The 20,739-nt window shown below is 38.6% G+C and overlaps 1 protein-coding gene across 4 annotated transcripts in view; it reads left to right on the top strand.

Annotated features, from left to right (window-relative positions):
* Positions 1 to 20,739, top strand: part of C2CD3 (C2 domain containing 3 centriole elongation regulator) — a 119,275-nt gene that overhangs the window by 37,191 nt on the left and 61,345 nt on the right. For all 4 annotated transcript variants that reach the window (XM_043482672.1, XM_043482675.1, XM_043482673.1 and 1 more), the window contains exons 12-20: positions 1,850 to 1,968; positions 3,893 to 4,015; positions 8,355 to 8,849; positions 10,506 to 10,657; positions 12,465 to 12,711; positions 15,498 to 15,678; positions 17,164 to 17,347; positions 18,123 to 18,295; positions 19,950 to 20,073. In XM_043482672.1, the coding sequence (XP_043338607.1) occupies positions 1,850 to 1,968; positions 3,893 to 4,015; positions 8,355 to 8,849; positions 10,506 to 10,657; positions 12,465 to 12,711; positions 15,498 to 15,678; positions 17,164 to 17,347; positions 18,123 to 18,295; positions 19,950 to 20,073 (1,798 nt within the window). The remainder of the gene's footprint in view (positions 1 to 1,849; positions 1,969 to 3,892; positions 4,016 to 8,354; positions 8,850 to 10,505; positions 10,658 to 12,464; positions 12,712 to 15,497; positions 15,679 to 17,163; positions 17,348 to 18,122; positions 18,296 to 19,949; positions 20,074 to 20,739) is intronic.

The following is a 20,739-nucleotide window of genomic DNA, read 5'->3' as shown; positions in this document are numbered from 1 at the left end:
ACTAAGCCATACCTTATACCCAGTGAAGTGTATGGTATGTCTCTTTACACATCCAGTGCTCATATGCTTGACACTGATGATTTCTCATAGCAAAGCAGAGCAACGTAGCCCTCCTTATCTTCTCTGTACTGTACCCAGGATTTTCTCTTTGTCTTTGTTATTTCAGTCCTGTAGAGGATAGTCGCTCAGTTGTGTCCGACTCTGTGACCCCATGGACTGTAGCCCGCCAGGCTCCTCTCTCCATGGAATTCTCCAGGCAAGAATACTGGAGTGGGTTGCCATTCCTTCTCCAGGGAATATTCCCAATCCAGGGATTGAACATGGGTCTACTGCATTGCAGGCAGACTGTTTACCATCTGAGCCACCAGGGAAGTCTACTATTAAGAGACATTTCTACGTATAAAGACAGATCAACTTAAAATGGCTGATTCATGTTGAGATTTGATAGAAAACAACAAAATTCTGTAAAACAATTACCTTCAATTAAAACAATTTTTTTAAGTATCAGCAGATATATCCTTGCTGCCACTGCTAAGTCACGTCAGTCATGTCCGATTCTGTGCGACCCCATAGACGGCAGCCCACCAGGCTCCTCTGTCCCTGGGATTCTCCAGGCAAAAATACTGGAGTGGGTTGCCATTTCCCTCTCCAGTGCACGAAAATGAAAAGTGAAATGAAGTCACTCATTCGTGCTAACTCTTAGCAACCCCATGGACTGTAGCCTACCAGGCTTCTCCATCCATGGGATTTTCCAGGCAAGAGTACTGGAGTGGGTTGCCATTTCCTTCTCCAATATATCCTTGACTTGACTTTATAATCTGTAGACAATACATTAGAATATGTAATGAATCTGTACACCTTTTCCAAAGTAATACCCGAGATAAAAATAACAATAAAGTTATAAATGGCTGTTATCAATCATATGAAATAATTTAGATGAAGCTTATCTCTCTTAAAGAGATGGGGACTAGGAAGGTGGTCAGGAAGGAAATACAATGTGCTTTTAACTTTGTATGAAAAATAATGTTCAGTTCCATGTTGCTGCACATTGTTCTGTTTTTGCCAAATAAATCCTCTCCTTCAAAGTACTGTCTGAATGCTTTATTAAAACTCTGCTTCTGGCCTTTGTTTTGGAATCTGTTCCTTGTGTAGCCACCTCCTGTTCACTGTCCTCTGAAGCTTCTACTTCTTTTCTGCTGTTCCCTGACACCTCGGTTGCCCTCACGCTGTCCCCTGAAGCCTCAGTTGCCTTCCTGCTGTCCTCAGAAGTTGTGATATTCTTCCCATGGTCCTTCCAGCTCTGGTTGCTCCACGGCCACAGAAAGCTGCCAGCACCGTGAATCATGCCACTTTTCCTGTACTTCTGTTACTGATGCAGTGGGGATATCAAAGCAAACACCCTGCTTTCCTTTGAGAAAGACCATTCCCTTTACTTTGGAATCAATATCCTCATCCAGTTGCTCTTTTAAGTTCTTTCCAAGCATGACGAATGTTTGGCATTTCCATTGAGCACCACACGATCATGGTCACAAAGCCCACATCTCAGTTAAGGAGCACTGGTCTACCGACATAGCACCAAAATGTGGGCCAGGACTGCTGCCAGAGCTTCCACGGCTCCCTTCCCCTCAGTCAGCTTCTCAGCTGACTGCTTGAAGTGACTAATCATGGTGGGAGGCACAGAGTCAAAGTCCTATAACCCTAACATTTCTGTGAAATTACACTGACTGGATTTCTAAAAGAGATTTTAGTTAGATTTGAAAGAGAGGTGGGTGGTATCAAGGCATGAATTGGTGAAATGGTTCTAGTTGGATGGTGTGACATGTGCTTACGTGTCTGGTTCTCCTTACAGTGGTGAAATTCCAGCAAAGATCTGTGTTTCCAGTACAGTTTGGTGGCCCAATGATCAAACACTGGTGGAATTCCAATCTCACTTTCCAAATTTACACAAAGAAAACCCCACAGAAAAAGGTACTTCCAAGTGATTATGACTTTTGCCTTACCATTTAGTCACACCAGGGATTTGGAGCATACTTAAAATTATATTTGTATCTTCAACTAGAAATTTCTGCAGGCTCAAACACTAGTAATACTTACAATTTATTGTCTATTACTATAATTTTAAATTTCCGTTTAGTATTTATCATAAGCTAGATATTATGCTAAAGGCTCTGAATGGATATTATCAAATTTAATCATTAAAACAAGTCTGTGAATTAGGTACCTGCTATCTTCAATTTGATGAAAAAACTGAGATTTAGTGAAATAACTTAGGTCTAAGCTCACCCTAATAATAAAGCTAATAAAAGACAAAGCCAGGACTCTATCCCAAGTCTTTATAGATCCTAAGTTCTTAAGCTCTTTGCTATGCTCCCTGCTATGGAGAGTTGACTATTTGGATTGATACAGAATAGCAGCCTTAATTTGAGGCTCTACTTTCTTTTTTCAGACAGAATATATAAGGTTTCCATCCCATATCCAAAATAATATATTGTGGATAGCAGTTTTATCAGCTAATTCCAGCTTTATAAAATCCACTTGCAATTGGTACAACAAAAATCAATAATTATGTCATGAGCAGTTGTTACTTCCTTCAATTAAAAGAGTAGTTTTTATAATATTTGACCTCTTTGATATGGATAGCATGGAGAATGCATCTTGTTTTCTTTTTGTTTGTATTTTCAGGGGATTTAAATAATATAGGTTCATTTTGGAAGATACAGCAAAATAGGAGGAGAAGGAAAAATATAATTTCAGAACCTTAAGACACCTTTATAAGCATTTCAGTGTATTTGCATTGAATCAGTAGTTAATGGCTTTTTCTAATTATAAAAGAATTATGTTTTTAATAGAAAAATATCTTTAAAACACAAAAATCACCTATAATTTCTTCACCAAGAAATAGCTGTTGTTAATATTTATGTATGTCATTTTTATCTTTTTCAAATGAATACAGTATATGTATAAATCTTTGACAGTATTAGGATAATTTTGTATGCAACTTTTATCCTTTTTTTAATTTAACATTGTCTTAAGGATTTTTTTTTCAAATATATGTATTTATTCTTCCACATAATTTTATAAATATGTGAAGGTTTTACTATATGTATATAACTTAATACCCTATTTCTCATAAACATAACAAAAAGTGTTCATATTATTTCAAATTTTAGTAAAAATTATTGTAGCAGCTGTGTATTCCATTCTAGGAATGTGGTATAACGAATAATTCCTGATTATTGAACATTTAATCATTTCAAATGTGGTATAACGAATAATTCCTGATTATTGAACATTTAATCATTTCTCATTGTAACTTTTAAAATATACATTTGCATATAAAATTATTAAGTATTATTATTCAGTATAAATTTCCAGAAGTGAAATTACTGGGCCAAAGAATATGAATATTAAAAGCTTTTTATATTTTTTGCTAAATTTGCTTTCAGAAGTAACGCTGCCAGTTTATATTCCCAACTTTAGGCACATGACAGCCTCTGTTTCTCCATAACCTTGACAGTATTGGGTATATTTTATAGTTTTCTTAGTTTTAATGACAAACATTTGTATCATCTTAATTGCACTTTTTATTTTTAAGAGTGAAATTAAACATTTTTTGTAAGAACTAACTCTTAAAAAGAGAAAAAAATAATCTCCTAACTTCTTTCTAACTCCTGAAACCCTTTCTAGTCTTTCACGGAGAGGTGGTGAAACCCAAAAGGGAGACTACAAAGGCAGAATATGGGCTCCCACTTAAGAGTTGCTTCAGTCAAATAATTAAGCTATTGACTTCATAAAGCATGGATTCCTTTATAAGTCATCATATGTTGTCATTTTTAGTCCCTGTGGCTCCTGTTTAATTTAACCCAGACTTTTTCTTTCCTTCTTTTCTCAGCCGGAAGTCATTGGTTCCGCATCACTTCCTTTACGAGCTGTCATGCTGTCTGAGCTGCTTTGTTTCAGTGACCAGCTTCCAGTACAACAGGAGAAAGGTCAGACTCCTCTTGGCCCCATCAGGGTAGGTATATACACATTCAGGGAGTCAAGTATTTATGGAGCATGTGTTACTGGCTGGGCCTGAGAATGTAGCAGTGAACGAGAAGACCAGCATCTTAACTTTTGCAGCTTATGTTAAAATAAGATAACACAAGTTCTGCGAAGGAGCTAAAGGGTGTGCTCTGTGATACCCTGGAGGAGGGCGTGGCAACCCACTCCAGTATTCTTGCCTGGAGAATCTCATGGACAGAGGAGCCTGGCGGGCTATAGTCCATGGGGTTGCAAAGAGTTGAACCCAACTGAAGCAAGTTAGCATGCACACACATATGACAGTAAGTACCTGGGAGGAAATAGAAGATGGAAAGATGTCTCCAAGGAGGTGACATTTAGGTGATAATTGAAGAATGAGAGGAAGAGACCACCGAGGAAGATCATTCCAGAGAAAAGAATGGCACATGCGAAGACCCTAAAGTGAGAATGGGCTTGACTTCATCAGGGGTCAGAATGTTGCCACACAACAGTGAGCCAAATGGGAGATTGGCTAGACAGGCAGGAGTCATATTGTTCAGAGCTTTGTAGTAAGAGTAAAGGTCTTAATTTTATCGTAAGAGCCAAGAAGAATATTGAAACAAACATGAAAGTAATACCTGATTTACATTTTAAAAGATGGCCCTGTGGAGAATATTGTAGGGTACAGGAGGGAAAATAGGGAATCTATTGCATCCGGAGAAGAAATGATTGATGGTTAGGATTAGAGCAGTGGCAGTGAACAAGGAGAGAAGTGACTGAGTTTGTGTCTGCGTGCTGAATGTAATTCGTCAGAGCGAGAGTTCTTTATTTAGAAGCATCAGTTTCTTAGGTGGAAGAAATTTTTTTTTTTTAGAGCTTACCCTAATCATTTCTTTAATTGAAGTATAGCTGATGTGCAGTATAAGTTATGGGTGTACAGTATAGTGATGCATGATTTTTAAAGGTTATATTCCATTTATAGTTATTATAAAATATTGACTATATTCCCTGAACCGCACAATATATCCTTGTTGCTTATTTTACATTGTACATAGTAGTTTGTGCCTCTTAATCTGCTGCCTCTGTTTTGTTTTTGCCCCATCTCTCTCCCCACCACTAATTTGTTCTCTGCATCTGTGAGTCTGTTTCTTTTTTGTTATATTCACAAGTTTGTTGCATTTTTAGAGTCCACATATAAGTGATACAGTATTTGTCTTTCTCTGTCTGACTTATTTCCCTTAGCATAATACCCTCCAAGACCACCCATGTTTTTGCAAATGGCAAGATTTTTATTCTTTTTTGTGATTGAGTAGTATTCCATTGTATATACACCATCTTCATTATTCATTCATCTGTGTTGGATACTTAGGTTTCATTCATATCTTGGTAATTGTAAATAATGCTGGTATCATTGGGGTGGATGTATTTTTTCAAATTAGTGTTTTTGTTTCTTTCATATATGTATCCAGGAGTGAAATTGCTGGATCATATGATAGTTCTTTTTTAGTTTTTTGAGACACCTCCATACAGGTTTCCACAGTGGCTACACCAATTTACATTCCCATTAGGTGGAAGAATTTGAATGTGTGGCTTCAATATAGCTTTGTCCTGTTGTCCTGGTGGGCTTTTGAAATCATCACAGCCATGCATAAAACATTTCCATGGCTCCTTACCACCCACAGGATAAAAGGGCCCATCCTATGACCCCAGCAGACCACTGCAGCTATCTCTCTTGCAGCTTCCCTACCAATAGCCATGTCAAACTATGTAAAGGATTGCCAAGGTGTCATGCTGGCTTATGCATTCGTGCTTTTGTTCTTGATTTTCGTACTGCTTCTCCTTGGAAGCCCTCTCTGCCCTCTTTCTGGCCTCCTTAGTAATAAATACCGTTTAAAGACTTGTTTCACTTATCATTGAAAAAAATCAATATAACATTATTCTTCCCCTACCGAAGTCTTGTTTTTTTGCTTTCTTAGTCCATTCTGAGCTGTAAGGTTTACAATCAGAAAGGAGTAATAAATAGAACTGATGGACTAGAAATTGTTTCTATCCTGGCTTTGTTGAGAGAAGTACTGTTCTAGATAGATTGCTGTCTATATTCAATAGAGGAAAAGAATTTTGCTGTGGATTTCAAATAAAAGGTACAACAAGTCCCCATTGTCTCTAGTAATTCAGTCTCATAAAATAGTGACCATTTTCATTCTTCATTTATCCCACATCCTTTTTTACTTTTTAACATTTTTAAACTTTGAAAAATAACTTCAAACTTAGAGAAAAATTGCAAAAAATAGTACAGAGAACTCATATACCCTTATTACCTGAACTCAGCAATTATTCTTCATGTTTGCTTTATAACTATCCACCTCTTCTCTCTCTCTCTCTTTTTGTCTCCTTCCCCACTCTCTGTCTCTGTACACATACACAATTTCTTTCTGAACTATTTGAGACTATGTTACAGACATTAAACTTTTCTCCCTGAATTCTGTGTGTTTTTCCTAATAACAATTAGGAAGATTGTTATTCTTGGGCTTGCCTGGTGGCTCAGCTGGTAAAGACTCCTCCCGCAGTGCGGGGGGCCTGGGTTCGATCTCTGGGTTGGGAAGATCTCCTGGAGAAGGGAATGGCTACCCACTCCAGTATTCTGTCCTAGAGAATTCCATGGACTGTATAGTCCATGAGGTTGCAAGGAGTCGGACACAACTGAACGACTTTCGCTTCACTTCCTAATAACAAAGGCAGAATCATACATAATACTGTACAGTAATAAAGATCAGTTTAACAGCAATACTATATTCTATCTATAGTTCATACTCAGATTTCACCAGCTGTACCAGTACTTCCCTTTGTAGCATTTTTTTCCAGCCCAGGATCATCTGCTACATTATTTATTTATAATGAATTAAATTTTGCTTGTTACCTTTATTCATATAATATGTAAGAGAGCTTGCATGTCTTACATGATATGTAAGATAGGGTAGCTGATTCCGAAGAAGGGAAGAACCTTTAAACAATTAACTAACCTCAATTTACATAATGGTCTTATTTGCATAGCAAATAGGTAGGGTTTGATTCTAGGCCATTAACAGTCATTAATAAGTGAAACTGTGTTAGAAATACTACTTGGGTGTGTATTTCAGACTCAAGAACCAAACATCTGTTGCATTTAAATGTTGTCTCTCTCTAATTTCCTTTAGTCTGGAACAGTTGTGCTGCTCTTCTTTGTCTTTTAGTACTTTACTGTTTTTGAAAGTAAGGCCATCTAATTTTCCTTGTTATGGCTTCTTAGATACACCCAGCCTTTAAAAGTGGAAATTTCATTTCCAAATAATGGGCTTTTGTTTAAAGTATCGTTAATAATAATTTCTCATTTTGATATTAATTTCTCATTTAAATGCTTTCTTCTCTGCAATCACCCTCTGTATAGTTTTGGGGTTTTTTTTTCCCCAGTAATAAGGATACTTTATTACTTTTGATGAGGCTTTTGATGCCTAAGTCAAAGATATCTCTTGGTAAGTGTCACATTACACTTGAAAATATAAGGGTTATTTTCAGATATCTTTTGCTATTGATTTCTAATATAATGACACAGTGATAAGAGAACAGATTCTATTTGATTTCAATACCTTTAGACCATGAAATTTTTGCACCTTATTTTATGTCCCTGGATATGTTCCGGTGTCTCCCAGTTTATAGTCTATGGGAGAACATGAATAGAATTTGTAACCTACTATTGTGTGAAAATTGTATAAATCTTAATTATGTTTAAAAAAAAAGTAAAGTCAGTTACTTTGTACAGTGTCCTCCATTTGGGGTTTATCTGAATGACTTACTACTGTGATAATTGGAAGGATATGGTTTTATATGGTTTTCTAATGTCACCATTGACTCCCCCACTCCCTGTGCATTTATTAATCGTCATTCTACACAGAAAAGTTGAACCTTCTCCCTTATTTGTTGACAGTCGTATGGACTCATGGATTCTGACATTCAAAAGCTTATAACCCACTACTATTATTATTCATTTTGAAACTCAGATTGTCCTATATTTGTCCAGTGGGAGCCCCTTCCACTGAATTCTGTCCTTTCAGTAAGTCTCCATTCATTTCTGAGCACTTCCCTTTTTTTCTGGCACAAGATGGTGTTGTAGGCTCATCTTGTGTTATTGATGAATTATCTGCTTAGCTTTTCTTAATCCTGGTAAGGTAAGGCAGTCTATTAGTGTTCTTACTATTGCAATATTTGAGTATGAATTAATTTATATCCTAACAATCTGATGCTGCTTCTAGCTCCAAAATTCTGATTCCGATTCTAGAAGATATCCCTATTAACTTTCTTCCTTTTATGTTTTCTAGGTAACTGTGGAGCTTGTTTTAGATAACAAGGATTTCACTGGTGTCAATACAAAGTTGAGTAGCAACACCCAACATACCCCACTTAGTGCTCTTACAAATCCAGATAAGACACTGCCAGAAACTATTCAAGATGTTACTTGTACCAAAAACCCACAGATCCTAAATCAAAGTCATGAAGAAACTGTAAAGAAAATGCAAAATTTGATGCCCCCCACCCCAAAGTCACCTAGCCCTTACATACCAAATTATTCAACCTTCATGGCAGCACCAGCCTCTCATGATTTGGTAAATGAGATGAATGGGTCAACAGAAGAGAGTGCTTTGCTATTGCATGTGCTATTGATGGTGCCAGATGGAAAAGATTTCATTACTGGAGAATCTGAGAAACAACCATCAAGTAATGTTTATTTAAATTGCAAACTCTTCAGCACAGAAGAAATCACCAGATCTGTCATTGCATGGGGCACAACAAAACCAGTCTTTAACTTTTCTCAGGTAAATTTGTACATGTCTTAATGTTCCATATGCATTAAGGATGAAGATGGGAGTTGGGGAGGGAAGAGAAGTCTGTTTCCCAGATCATAATTACATTGTAAAGGAACTAGAGAATGTTCAGACTGGGAGGATGTTTATAATTATCTGGTGTGCAGATCCAGCCCAGTATTGGTTGGGAGGAATAAAAGACATTGCCAACATTTTAAAACATTTTGTGTCTTTCTTTCTTTCTGTTCTGTTTATATGGTTTCCTGCTATTTCTTTTCCCTGAATTCTGAGTTCTATTTCTTTGTTTCCTCTAGGACTTTGATCAGTTAAACTTTTTTCTTTTCTGTTTCCAGTCTCTTATTATTTATTTTTCCTTTAGACTCATTTATTTCTCTGCTGATTTAAATACTCATCTTACTTGATTTCTCAATAGAATTTGATGCTGTTGTTTAAATTGTTTCCTCCCTTGATTTTTGTGATTCTCTCCTCTTATTTTCCTTCTGACTCAACAACTGTTCTTTTTCCGTCATTGAGCTGGTAGGAAAACTAGGAAAAGGATTGTGACCCCAGCACTTCTCCCTCTCTCCTACTTTTAATTATTAGTATCCCTGTTCATTACTATATGCTTAGCATTCTCCAAACCAACCCTCTTTTCCCCATGGTCGCCTCATCTACTCCCATAGCTTCATTTATGTGAAGATGACTTCCAAATCCACACTTCTTTGTAGGCCAGGCATTTCCCTCTAGTTCCAGATCTCTGTGTCTAACTGCCTTCTGGTCATCACCACCTAGATCTCTCAAGAGCCCTTTCCTCTTGGCACCTAACACATCCCCTGGCAAATTGCAGGTATTCAATAAAGTTGTGTAAGTGGAAAAGTAATTCAGATGTATTCAAATTTGAATTTATTTTTCCTTCCAGGTCTGTTCCTCTTCCTCCTGTCTGCCCTAATTCATGTTATAATTCACTTAGAAACCCAAGCAGAACCTAGAAGTTGACCTTGAGTCTTTCTTACATAATGACTTACAAAGTCCAGTAGATGCTACAAACTTGATTATCTCTGGAATAACTTATCTTATCTGTCCTCCATTGCCACCGCTTTCACTCAGGCCCTCGTTCCTGTTCCAAATAGCTCTCCGACTGTCCTACCTGTTTGTCTCTACTTGTCCATTCCTTCTTCTGTGTACCAACAGTCATGATCTTTCTAAAACACTAACCTGAATATTTTACTTGCCTGCTTAAAATATTTCAGTGATTCCCCATAGCCTTCAGACTAGAATTCAAACCCTAATTTGGACTATAAGACCCTGCCTGTACTTCTCCAGTGTCCTCTTCTCTGCACACTAGATAGTCCAGCTGTGCTCAACTCCCTGCAGTTTTCTAAATATCCTCTTTTCCCACCTGTGCCCCAGAAGCCCTATTTAGATGAGCTTTGTCATCAGAGAATTCATGCTGTTTCGTATTTGGCCTTTGTGTGTCTGTCTCTAAACAAGGCTATGGCTTTAGACTGAGGATACAGAGTGGGTTTTATTTTGATGTTTTCAGCTCCTAGCACTGTGCATGGCAAATAGGCTTTTCGTAAATGCTTATTGAATAAAAGTATGAGTTAATACTTTGTCTCAGATGTGGGGTTTTGTTTTGTTTTGTTTTTTGGTTGTCCCTCTCCCCAGGTGATTCCTGTCTCTCTGTCTTCCAAATGTCTGGAAAGGCTTAAGAACAATGTGATGATAATTGAAACTTGGAACAAGGTGCGGAGCCCAGGACAGGACAAGCTTCTCGGGCTGGTGAAACTCCCCCTCCATCAGTTTTACATGTCATTCAAGTAAATAGGACCTTTTGAAGTATTCTTTTTTTACATTTTTAATTTTGTATGAACTTGAATAGGAGTATTTGCAGTTTGTAAACATATCCAACCCAATAATTCCTTGGAGGATTTTTCTCAATTTCACTACATTTGCTGCTCTTTCTCCTAGGTTATAGCAATCATACAGATACTGCTTTCCATGTTTCAGGCCCTATGGTAAGAACCTTACATACATCAAGTCCTTTTATCCTCACAACAGTCCTCTGAGGCAGGTAAATTTTATTTCCCCTGTTTACAAATGAGGTAACAGAGGCACAGGAAAGTTAAATAATTTGTAATATGTATTAAAGTAGTGGGACCAGGATTAGAACCCAGAAATCTGGCTCTCTAGTCCACTCCCCTCACCAAAAAGCTCAGCTGCCAAAGTTTATCACCTCACAGAACTGATGGTTTATCTCTGTCACAAACTTTAGTTAGTGTAGTTTGCATCAACCATTTGCAAGATTTCTATAGTGAGCATTGTCTTTTAGACCTTCAGATTTGACTGCTGTACCTCATTTATCACTACTCAAACTTAGATGGATATTGATTTATCTGAAAATCATTTCCATCCTCAGTACAAACTGTTCAGTTTTTGTTTCAAGGTACTGATTTTTAATTATTCTAGAACTGACCTCTTTCCTAACAACCTTCTAATGGTTCTGTGTTTTAAATGCTGCACCTTACACTTTGCAAAGGGCACTGTTGTGGGCAGTGTCTCACATGAGCCTTTCTATAACCCCAGGAAGTATTATCATTATCCCCATTTTACAAATGAGGAAGCTTATCATTTAACTTGGAGATGTCAGCCTTTCTGGCTTTCTTTTTATCATCTGTAAAATGAGGGTGATGACAGATATCCTACCTCCCTCTTGGAGCAGTTGTGAGGATCCAGCGAGAAAATAAAGGAATGAGCCTCCAGTGAACAGTCTAGTACTTACATGATGGTAACATTGGGAAGCCTGGTCAGGCTAAGGAGTTCTGCTGGAATCATGGATGTCGTTCTCAGCTGAAGGCGTTCAGCTTTTTCCCCTTTTTTGTTGTGGTATTAGACTGGTCTGATATTCCCCTTTCTTTTTCATTTCCTTAGACCCCTTTCATTGCTGAGTGTGTAGAACAGTAATAGCTATCAGTTACTAAGCACTTATCATGTTGGCATTTTATATCAGTTATCTCAGTTTAGTCCTAACAGCAGCCCTTTGATGCAGGTTTTCTTACCTACAGTTTACAGATGTGGAAACACTTTCAAAAGTTATACTGATTACTTAGTCATACAGCAAGTAAGAGGCAGATGTAAGATTCAGCATGGTAATGAAGAGCATTTAGACTTTTTTCTCATCTGTGAATAGTGAAGAATAGCAACCTTTGCCATGTTAGAAGGATTAAAGGAACTTAAGTGCTTATGACATAGTAAGTACACAGTAAATTAGCAGATATTATTTGTAATATTACTCAAAACTTATCTGCTGGACTCCAAAATGTATATACTTTTTCTAGTTGACCACTGCCTACCTCTAAAATATTCTTTTCAGCAACCCTTGGGGCCATGATGATACAGAGATAAGTTAAACACATCCCTTCCTCCTCAAATTGCTGCATTTGGAGCTTATCTGCCTGTCATTTTTACTTGATGGATTACGGATAGAATCCTATTTTTTCGAACCACCATTACTTTTCTAGTTGTAGGTCCGTTTTTAACAAACTGAGAAAACAAGTAAAAAATGAAGCAACTCTATGACGTGATTGATGACTGTTGTCTGCTCACGCACAATTTCTCTCTCTTTAGAGATCCCAAGGTTTCTCGCCTGCTGCTTGATGCTCGGTATCCAGTTGTTGCTGTCGACAGCTACATGCCTGTGATTGACGTGTTCTCAGGCCACCAAAATGGGAGTCTTCGAGTCTTTTTAGCTATGGGCTCTTCAGATCAGATAATAGCACTACAAAGATTAAAGAATGAAGAAGGAACAGTTACTCCCTTCAGCCCCAGGCCAGCCCATTTCCTGGACCAGCCGTCTGTAGCATCTGTTGCTATGGTAGTAACCAAACACTTGATTGTTTAGAAAAAACATAATCTTATTTTAAGGCTTACAAGGTGATGCTTTGATAATTGGAGTGAACCTAAATCTGCCCTAAAAAAAAAATAGTCTCAGTGAAAAAAAGAAAAGGTAATCTGGGGGAGAAAATGGGGATGGGGTGAAGAGTGATCCTAAATGTAAACTGGCAAAATATTCTGTTTCTTGACCAAATCCATGTTGCAAAGTTTTCAAGTGACATTCTTAATTTTTCTACTCATAACTTAAAAGTAATTTGTTTTGTACAGTTGTTCAGTTAAGAAAGCACATTGACATACTTTATTGTGTTTATTCCCTTATACATGAGGTAGGTCATTGTCATTCTATTTTTTAGGTAGTGAAATAGAATTAGAGTTTATATTACTCATCCAGGGTCACGTAGCTGAGAATGGGAGAATTGGTGTTCAGACGCAGGTCTTCTGACTCTTAAGTCCACTATATCTTGTCCTCCTGTATCTTACATTTGATGTCTTTACTAGAATAGCCAAATCTCAGTCTCCACTGTATGTTATGTTTTTTAATCTGAATCTAAATGACAAATTGATTGCCTCTAGCAGAGAAAGAACTATTAGGAAAATATCTATTAGTAGGCTATTGTTTATTTGTTATGAACTCTGAACTTTTTCTGTTTTATATTTATGTCTATCAGTAGATAATAGTGAGGGGAGTTAATTTAAAAATGACATAAAAGCACAAATAAAGCTCATCTGTTTAATATTCCCAAGTCTTTTTTAGGTGTTACGTCATGCTCACATTGCAATGTAAACTTAGATTTTGTTAAATTTCATGCCAAAGGTTAAAAAATGTTACTGAGTCCTTAAAAGGTTCATTTCAGTTCAGTCGCTCAGTCATGTCTGATTCTTTGCAACCCCATGGACTGCAGCACGCCAGACTTCCCTGTCTATCACCAACTCCCGGCGCTTATGCAAATTCGTGTCCATTAAGTCGGTGATGCCATCCAACCATCTCATCCTCTGTCATCCCCTTCTCCTCCCACCTTCAGTCTTTCCCAGCATCAGGGTCTTTTCCAGTGAGTCAGTTCTTCGCATCAGGTGGCCAAAGTATTGGGGTTTCAGCTTCAGCATCAGTCCTTCCAATGAATATTCAGGATTGATTTCCTTTAGGAAGGACTGGTTGGATTCTCTTGCTCTCCAAGGGACTCTCAAGAGTCTTCTCCAACACCGCAGTTCAAAAGCAACAATTCTTCGGTGCTCAGCTTTCTTTATAGTCGAACTCTCACATCCATACATGACTACTGGAAAAACCACAGCTCTGACTAGACAGATCTTTGTTGTCAAAGGAATGTCTCTGCTTTTTAATATGCTATCTAGGTTGGTCATAACTTTTCTTCCAAGGAGCAAGCGTCTTTAAATTTCATGGCTGCAGTCACCATTTGCAGTGATTTTGGAGCCCAAAAAAATAAAGTCTGCCACTGTTTCTATTGTCTCCCCATCCATTTGCCATAAAGTGATGGGACCAGATGCCATGATCTTCGTTTTCTGAATGTTGAGCTTTAAGCCAACTTTTTCACTCTCTTTCACTTTCATCAAGAGGCTCTTTAGTTCTTCGCCTTCTGCCATAGGGTGGTATCATCTGCATATCTCAGGTTATTGATATTTCTCGTAGCAATCTTGATTCCAGCTTGTGCTTCCTCCAGCCCAGCATTTCTCATGATGTACTCTGCATATAAGTTAAATAAGCAGGGTGACAATATACAGCCTTGATGTCCTCCTTTTCCTATTTGGAACATAAATACAGTTGTTTCTGCTTCTGCACTCCGTGTCTCTTATCCAGTCTAGTGTCTGCAGAACTGAATTACTGTAATACTGCATGGTTATATTAAGAAGCTGCTATAATTCTGAGGGGCTTTTTTTTTTTTTTTGGCCTGTACTCTTCTCTAGAGAATCAAAGTACAAATTTTCTGTTTCCCTAAGGAACTTTTTTGAACAGCTGTCACTGACATATGCTTCTAGATGCCAAGGCAAAGACCTAATGCGATCTCTGTTCCACATATTTTGGATTAGTAGTTAGACACTTAAACACATAAAAATCATATGGTCTGACCCTTATCTGAATCCTGAATTCCCCTTTGGTGAGTATTCCTAATAATCACTTAGCTAGTGTCTGCTGAGGCTGTCTGGAATTGAGGAAAAGAACACTGGCTGTGGAGTCACTCTACCTGAGTTCAGACCCTGGTTCCACTATTACTGGCTATACATGTCAAATTAATATTAATAAGTGCAAGGCTCAGAGTAAGTAATAAATACATTATTGTTATTAGAAGTACCTTCAGTAACAGTATATTTACTACCTCTCCTCTAATAAACACTCTGTGTTACTCCTAGCGTCATTAAAAAGAATAATTAACATAATTAATACTTAGCTGCTTCAAATATGTGTTCTTTATCCTGTTAAGGAAATAGCCTTCTAAGCATACAAAGAATCAGAAACATCTGATTAAATTTTATCAAATACCCTTTCAGCCTTTATTGAGGTAGTCACTTTTTTCCTTCCTCTATTAGTGTACTGGATTACATTTATGGATTTCCTAATATTGACCAAGTCTCACTGTCTAGAGTAAATGCTCCCTGATCTGATTACAGTGAGCAGTCGTGAGATTTATACACAATGAATATTAAGTATCTGCTTATTTCTTCATCTCTTCTCAGACTGTACAGATAATAAGCGTGAACACTCTATACAAATTACTCTTTAAAGCTCACCGGCATCTCTGTTTCATTTCATAGGCAGGGGACCATGGAAATGGATTGATGGAGCACCACTTTGAACTCCTTGTAGACAAGGTTAAAGGTCTCACCCCTCTTCAGGCTACAGTCTGGGGAGAAGCAGATTGTTATGTCCAGTACTACTTTCCAGTTCAAGACTCACAGTCCAATGTGCTGAAAGGACCTGAGTTCCTTGAAAATGGTAGGTTTGGGAGATTAGACCTTGTCATTCTTGTGTGGCTCTTTTATTGAATATACTCAGAGATTTTTCTTCCTGAGTAAGTCTTGTGTTCCTCGGTATTTCTAGTCTTAGCTGAGCAATGCAGGAGACACCCTGAGTTTTTGCTTTTCTTAAATTGTTTCTTTTAACATTTTATTTTGATTTGATTTCAGATTTATGGAAAAGTTGCAAAAATAGTACAAAGAATTCCTGTATACCCTTTACCTAAATCCATCAATCATTTACATTTTGTCTCATTTAACATCATTTATAAGCCTATTCACTCTTATCTATTAACATACAGTTGACTCTCATTATCCACCGTAATTATATTCTGTAAGGTCATCAAGAGCGCTAAATTAAGAGAATACTGAACCATTGTTTCTAGGGGAAATATGTACATATACATATCTCACATAGATCATAATCTTAAATCCTAAAGCAACTTACCGTGGTAGATTCTAGTGTCTTTATTTTACAGAAGAGAAAGCAAGGTTCAGAGTGTTAGTGACTGCGGCCACCCCACTAACAAGTGCCAAGGTTGGCATTTAAACCCTGTCCAGCTGGCCTTAATGTAGAGCTCTTGCAGTACATTGTACTGTCCCTTACTACATCTATCCTCTGGTCATCTCTGAGAGCTCAAACAAGAGGACGAAGTGTCACCTTGTTTGATTGCAGCTGGGAATGAGCAAGTTGGGTGACTCAAATTTTCTGTTATTCTGAGCATGTCCTTAAGTAACTGAAAGTGCTGCCAGGATTGGTTTTGAGGTTCAAATAATGGACTTGTACCCAGGATATATAAAGCACTCTTAACAAATCAGTAGTAAAATGACAACCCAATTTAAAAACGGGCAAAGGATCTGAATAGACACTATATAGAAATGGCTAATAAGCACATAAAAAGATGGTTAATATTATTAGTCACTTGGGAGATAAAGATCAAAACAGTCACAAGGTACCACTTCATACTCGCTGAGATGGCTATATATATAGGTTTTAAATAGATTAATAAGTACTGGTAAGAAAGTAAAGAAAATAAAGTGCTGGAGCTCTCACACACTGTCCACCAACAAAGGAATCTCTTCTGTATTATCATGGCACTTCAGGAGACCATAGCTACTAGGGAAATGGACCTTGGTAGGAGTAATGCAGTCAGAAGATACAGATTCTGGTTCCAAGTCTGTGACCTGCTAGCCCTAAGATCTTTGGATTGACTGTGTAACCTCAAGGTATCTGTACTCTCATCTGTAGCAGGAGAAATACCTGCTTTCTTTTCCCTTGGAGAAGGGAATGGCTACCCACTCCAGTATTCTTGCCTGGAGAATTCCATGGACAGAGAAGCCTGGCGGGCTACAGTCTATTGTGAGGATAAAATTGAATAATACTGGATATTAACATTCTCTCTTACTACATTTAAGATACTTGATGATGTGTTGAATTACTCTGAATTTCTTATCTTTTCCAAAGGAATCACCCTGAGGCCTTTCAGATCTGCAACCACACTCTGTGTTCCAGACCCCGTCTTTAACAGTGAACACCGTCACTCTCTCCTGTTGCCAGCTGAAGTTCCAGTGCAAAGGCTCCTGCTCAGTGCCTTCTCTGCACATGGGCTTGTCCCTGGAGGTGGAGTTCAGTTTGAAATCTGGTGCAGGTACAGTATGGACAATCCATTCCTGTGCCTAGGAAAGAAGTGCATAGTCACAGAACATCCTTCCCTTAATTAGCTCTGGTTGAATTGTAAGTAAGCAAAGTAACCCCTTCTGCCCTGTTTAATGTTATTTAAGAGCTTGGTAGTGACTCTTATCCAGCTTTTACCATAATCTGTTAAATTATTAGGCTTTAGGGAGCAGTTTGTATCTCTTGCTTCTAACCACTACTTACATTTGGAAGAGAAGTTTTCGTTTTTATCTCCTACTGTCACTTAACATGTATTAGTCACCTTTCTTCTGCTCCTCTTTTTGCCTTACATTGTTCAGGCCCTCGCTATATCATGCCTCAGCTATTGTAATACCCTCCTAACTGGTCTCTCCACTTCTAGACTCATTTCTTGTAATCTGTTTTTCCCATCACCGAAAGACTAGCCTTTGTGAAATAATAATTCCACTCACAGCACAGAACCACCTGTGCTGCAGGATGGATGTTGTCAGGGGCGGCTACTCCCAAAGGGCAAAGCCAGATGCTGATTCCTCAACAGAAAACCTGTGAGAAGCTGGGCTTTGTCTTGAACACAGAGTATAATTTATGGGGTTCCTTCTGCAGGTTATGGGCAGTAAATCCAGCCAGACACAACCACAGCTGCATACCACAAATACAGAACAATCAGGCTCCAAAGAAAACTAGATACTGAAAGCTTACCCCTGGGACAGACTGAATCATTTGTCCACCTAATTCTTTCAACTGACAGCTTGTGCTTTTGTGGCTTACAGATACTATTATCCTAATGTGAGAGACCAGATGGTTGCCAAAGGAACCTTGCCATTATCGAGGATCTGTGCCTTGGTAACCATGCAGCACCGTGAGGATGGGGGCATACAGACCTTTAATCTCCCTTTAACCCCCAGGTTTGAGAATAGGAAAGAACTGAGGAACCAATCATCAGGTAATTTAAGACATTTACCTTTCCCTTTCAAAGGCAGTATATGTGAATATCCCTTTTCTCTCTAATTTAGTGATTCTTCACATTTTGTGGTACTTACCCTTTTAAGAATTTGGTAAAAACTGAGGCACCTTCTCTTAGAAAATGAGTAGAATACATACTGCAAATTTTGAATATAATTTTAGAAAATTCATAGTTATGTAGACTATGTACGTAAATGTTGCTTGTCTCATCTCGCCTTTAACTTCAGTAGCATTTGACAAGCCCTCATGACACAAATCCCAAGTATTATGTAGGTATACTCAGAGAATTATTATTCCAAGGCAACATGATGTAGGATTGGGAGAAAATAACATGAACTGGAAATTCACTGTGAGGGAAGAGAGAGTCAGGATTTAAAGTTAAAAGGGATTAGTTAGAGCTGGAGTTTTGAATTCTATCCTATTGGTTCCAGTAAGATGACCTATCCTCCAAATACATCATGAATAACTAGAATGAGCCTCATAAATCAAGTTACTCTTCCCTCTTACTGGAGAGGATCTGCCCAAACAAAAGGCTTTATCTTGTTAGATTAAGTTTGAGTTGTTCCTCCTGACTGTCACTGATCAGCTTGTTCTGTTGTTCCTTAAAGCTTTCCCTGGGGACTTCTCCGGTGGCACAGTAGATAAGAACCCACCTGCCAGTGCAGGGGCTGTGGGTTTGATCCCTGGTCCAGGAAGGTTCCACATGCTGCAGAGCAAGTAGAGCTCAAGAGCCGGGACTGCTGAGCCCACGTGCTGCAGCTGCTGAAGCCCGTGAACCTAGAGCCTGTGCTGCGCAGCAAGGGAAGCCACCGCAGTGAGGCGCCTGCGCACCGTAACTGAGAGGAGCCCCCACTCTCTGCAACTAGGGAAAGTCCACATGCAGCACCTGAGACCCAGTGCAACCAAAACTAAGTAATCTAAAAACAGTGTTTATTTTTATTTTTGGCTGCACTGGGTCTTCATTACTATGTGAACTTTTTCTCTAGTTTCAGCAAGTGGGGGCTACTCTTTGTTAAGGTGTGTGGGCCCTCTTGTTGCAGAGCCTAGGCTCTAGGGCACATGGGCTCAGTAATTATAGCACTTGGGCTTAGTTGCCCTGCAGCACGTGGCATCTTCCTGGACCAGGGATCAAACTCATGTCCCCTGCATTGACAAGTAGATTCCCAGCCACGGGAATACCAGGGAAGTCCAGGAGAATTTTTATTAAAAGATGGCATGTGAAGGTGTTTCAGGTGGTGGTAGTAGGAGGGTGATAGAAATGTGTGAGTGTAAAAACCTTTTAAAGATTTTAGAAAACCAAGATTAGAGTCCATCTCAATTCTATAAATTAACTAGAATTACATTATGCCTGTTAGTAATGTGATTTTTGACAAGCAGTTGAATCTCTGAGCCATAGTTTTCATAGATATAAAGTGAAAATTGTGACTTCTATTCTGCTTTATTAATCCTAAAGTACAATAATATAATGTGATTCTGACCATAGACAGATTGTTTCACTGCTGAGGCCCCTTACTGTTCGTTAGGATTATAGTGTTTAATCTCTTCCTTCCTTCCTGACTAGGACTTAGGGTTTGGTAGAACAGAAGATTATTTCAACCAACCTTTTCATTTTTCCTTTCACCCTCATTCTTCAGGTTTACTGGATGTGGGCCTAAGGTACAGGCGTACTCCAAGGACAGCAGAGGGAGTTCTCGCTGCCCGAACTGTCTCCATCTCAGTCCAGATAATCAGAGCCTGTGGTTTGCAAGCAGCAGCCAAGTAAGTTCACCTTAGAAAAGCAATTCTCAAACCAAACCTTTCTCCACTGCAGTCCACATAATTTGTAATGCTCAGATAACATATAACTTCCTTGGGTACAATCTTCAGTTTATTAACCACAATTCTGCTCTTTTCTTTTTCTCTTAAGAAAGCACGTAGGAATATAAGTGAATAAACCACTTGCAAATGTTGCTGTTTTAACTGTTATTAGCAACTTAGTTCCTTGACCTTGTCCAGCAGTTTGTCCTCTACCCTGCTGCTGCTAATGTATAGTCGCATAAGTCATGTCTGGCTCTTTACAACCCCATAGACTGTAGCCCACCAGGGTCCTCTGTCCATGGGATTCTCCAGGCAAGAATACTGGAGTGGGTTGCCATTCCTTTCTCCAGGAGATCCTCCCGACCTGGGGATCGAACCCAGACCTCCCCCGTTGTAGGCAGATTACCATCTGAGCCACTAGGGAAGCCCTCTACCCTACTCACCCCTTAACCCAAGGTCAGAACCTATGCCCTCCAACCATGCCAAGACCAATCACTATTATAGATCCTCTGTAGTCTCATGTTTAGTCTGAGTATCAACTTCTGTTTTTCTGGCTCATTCCCCTTTAGTCTGTTCTCAGTACAGAAGACAGTGAGCTTATTAAAACTTAAATAGATCTTGACACAC

Source organism: Cervus canadensis, chromosome 11, assembly GCF_019320065.1.
Source record: "Cervus canadensis isolate Bull #8, Minnesota chromosome 11, ASM1932006v1, whole genome shotgun sequence".
NCBI lineage: Eukaryota > Metazoa > Chordata > Mammalia > Artiodactyla > Cervidae > Cervus > Cervus canadensis.
The sequence above is the reverse complement of the archived record's forward strand: the minus strand, read 5'-3'. Positions and strand labels throughout refer to the sequence as shown.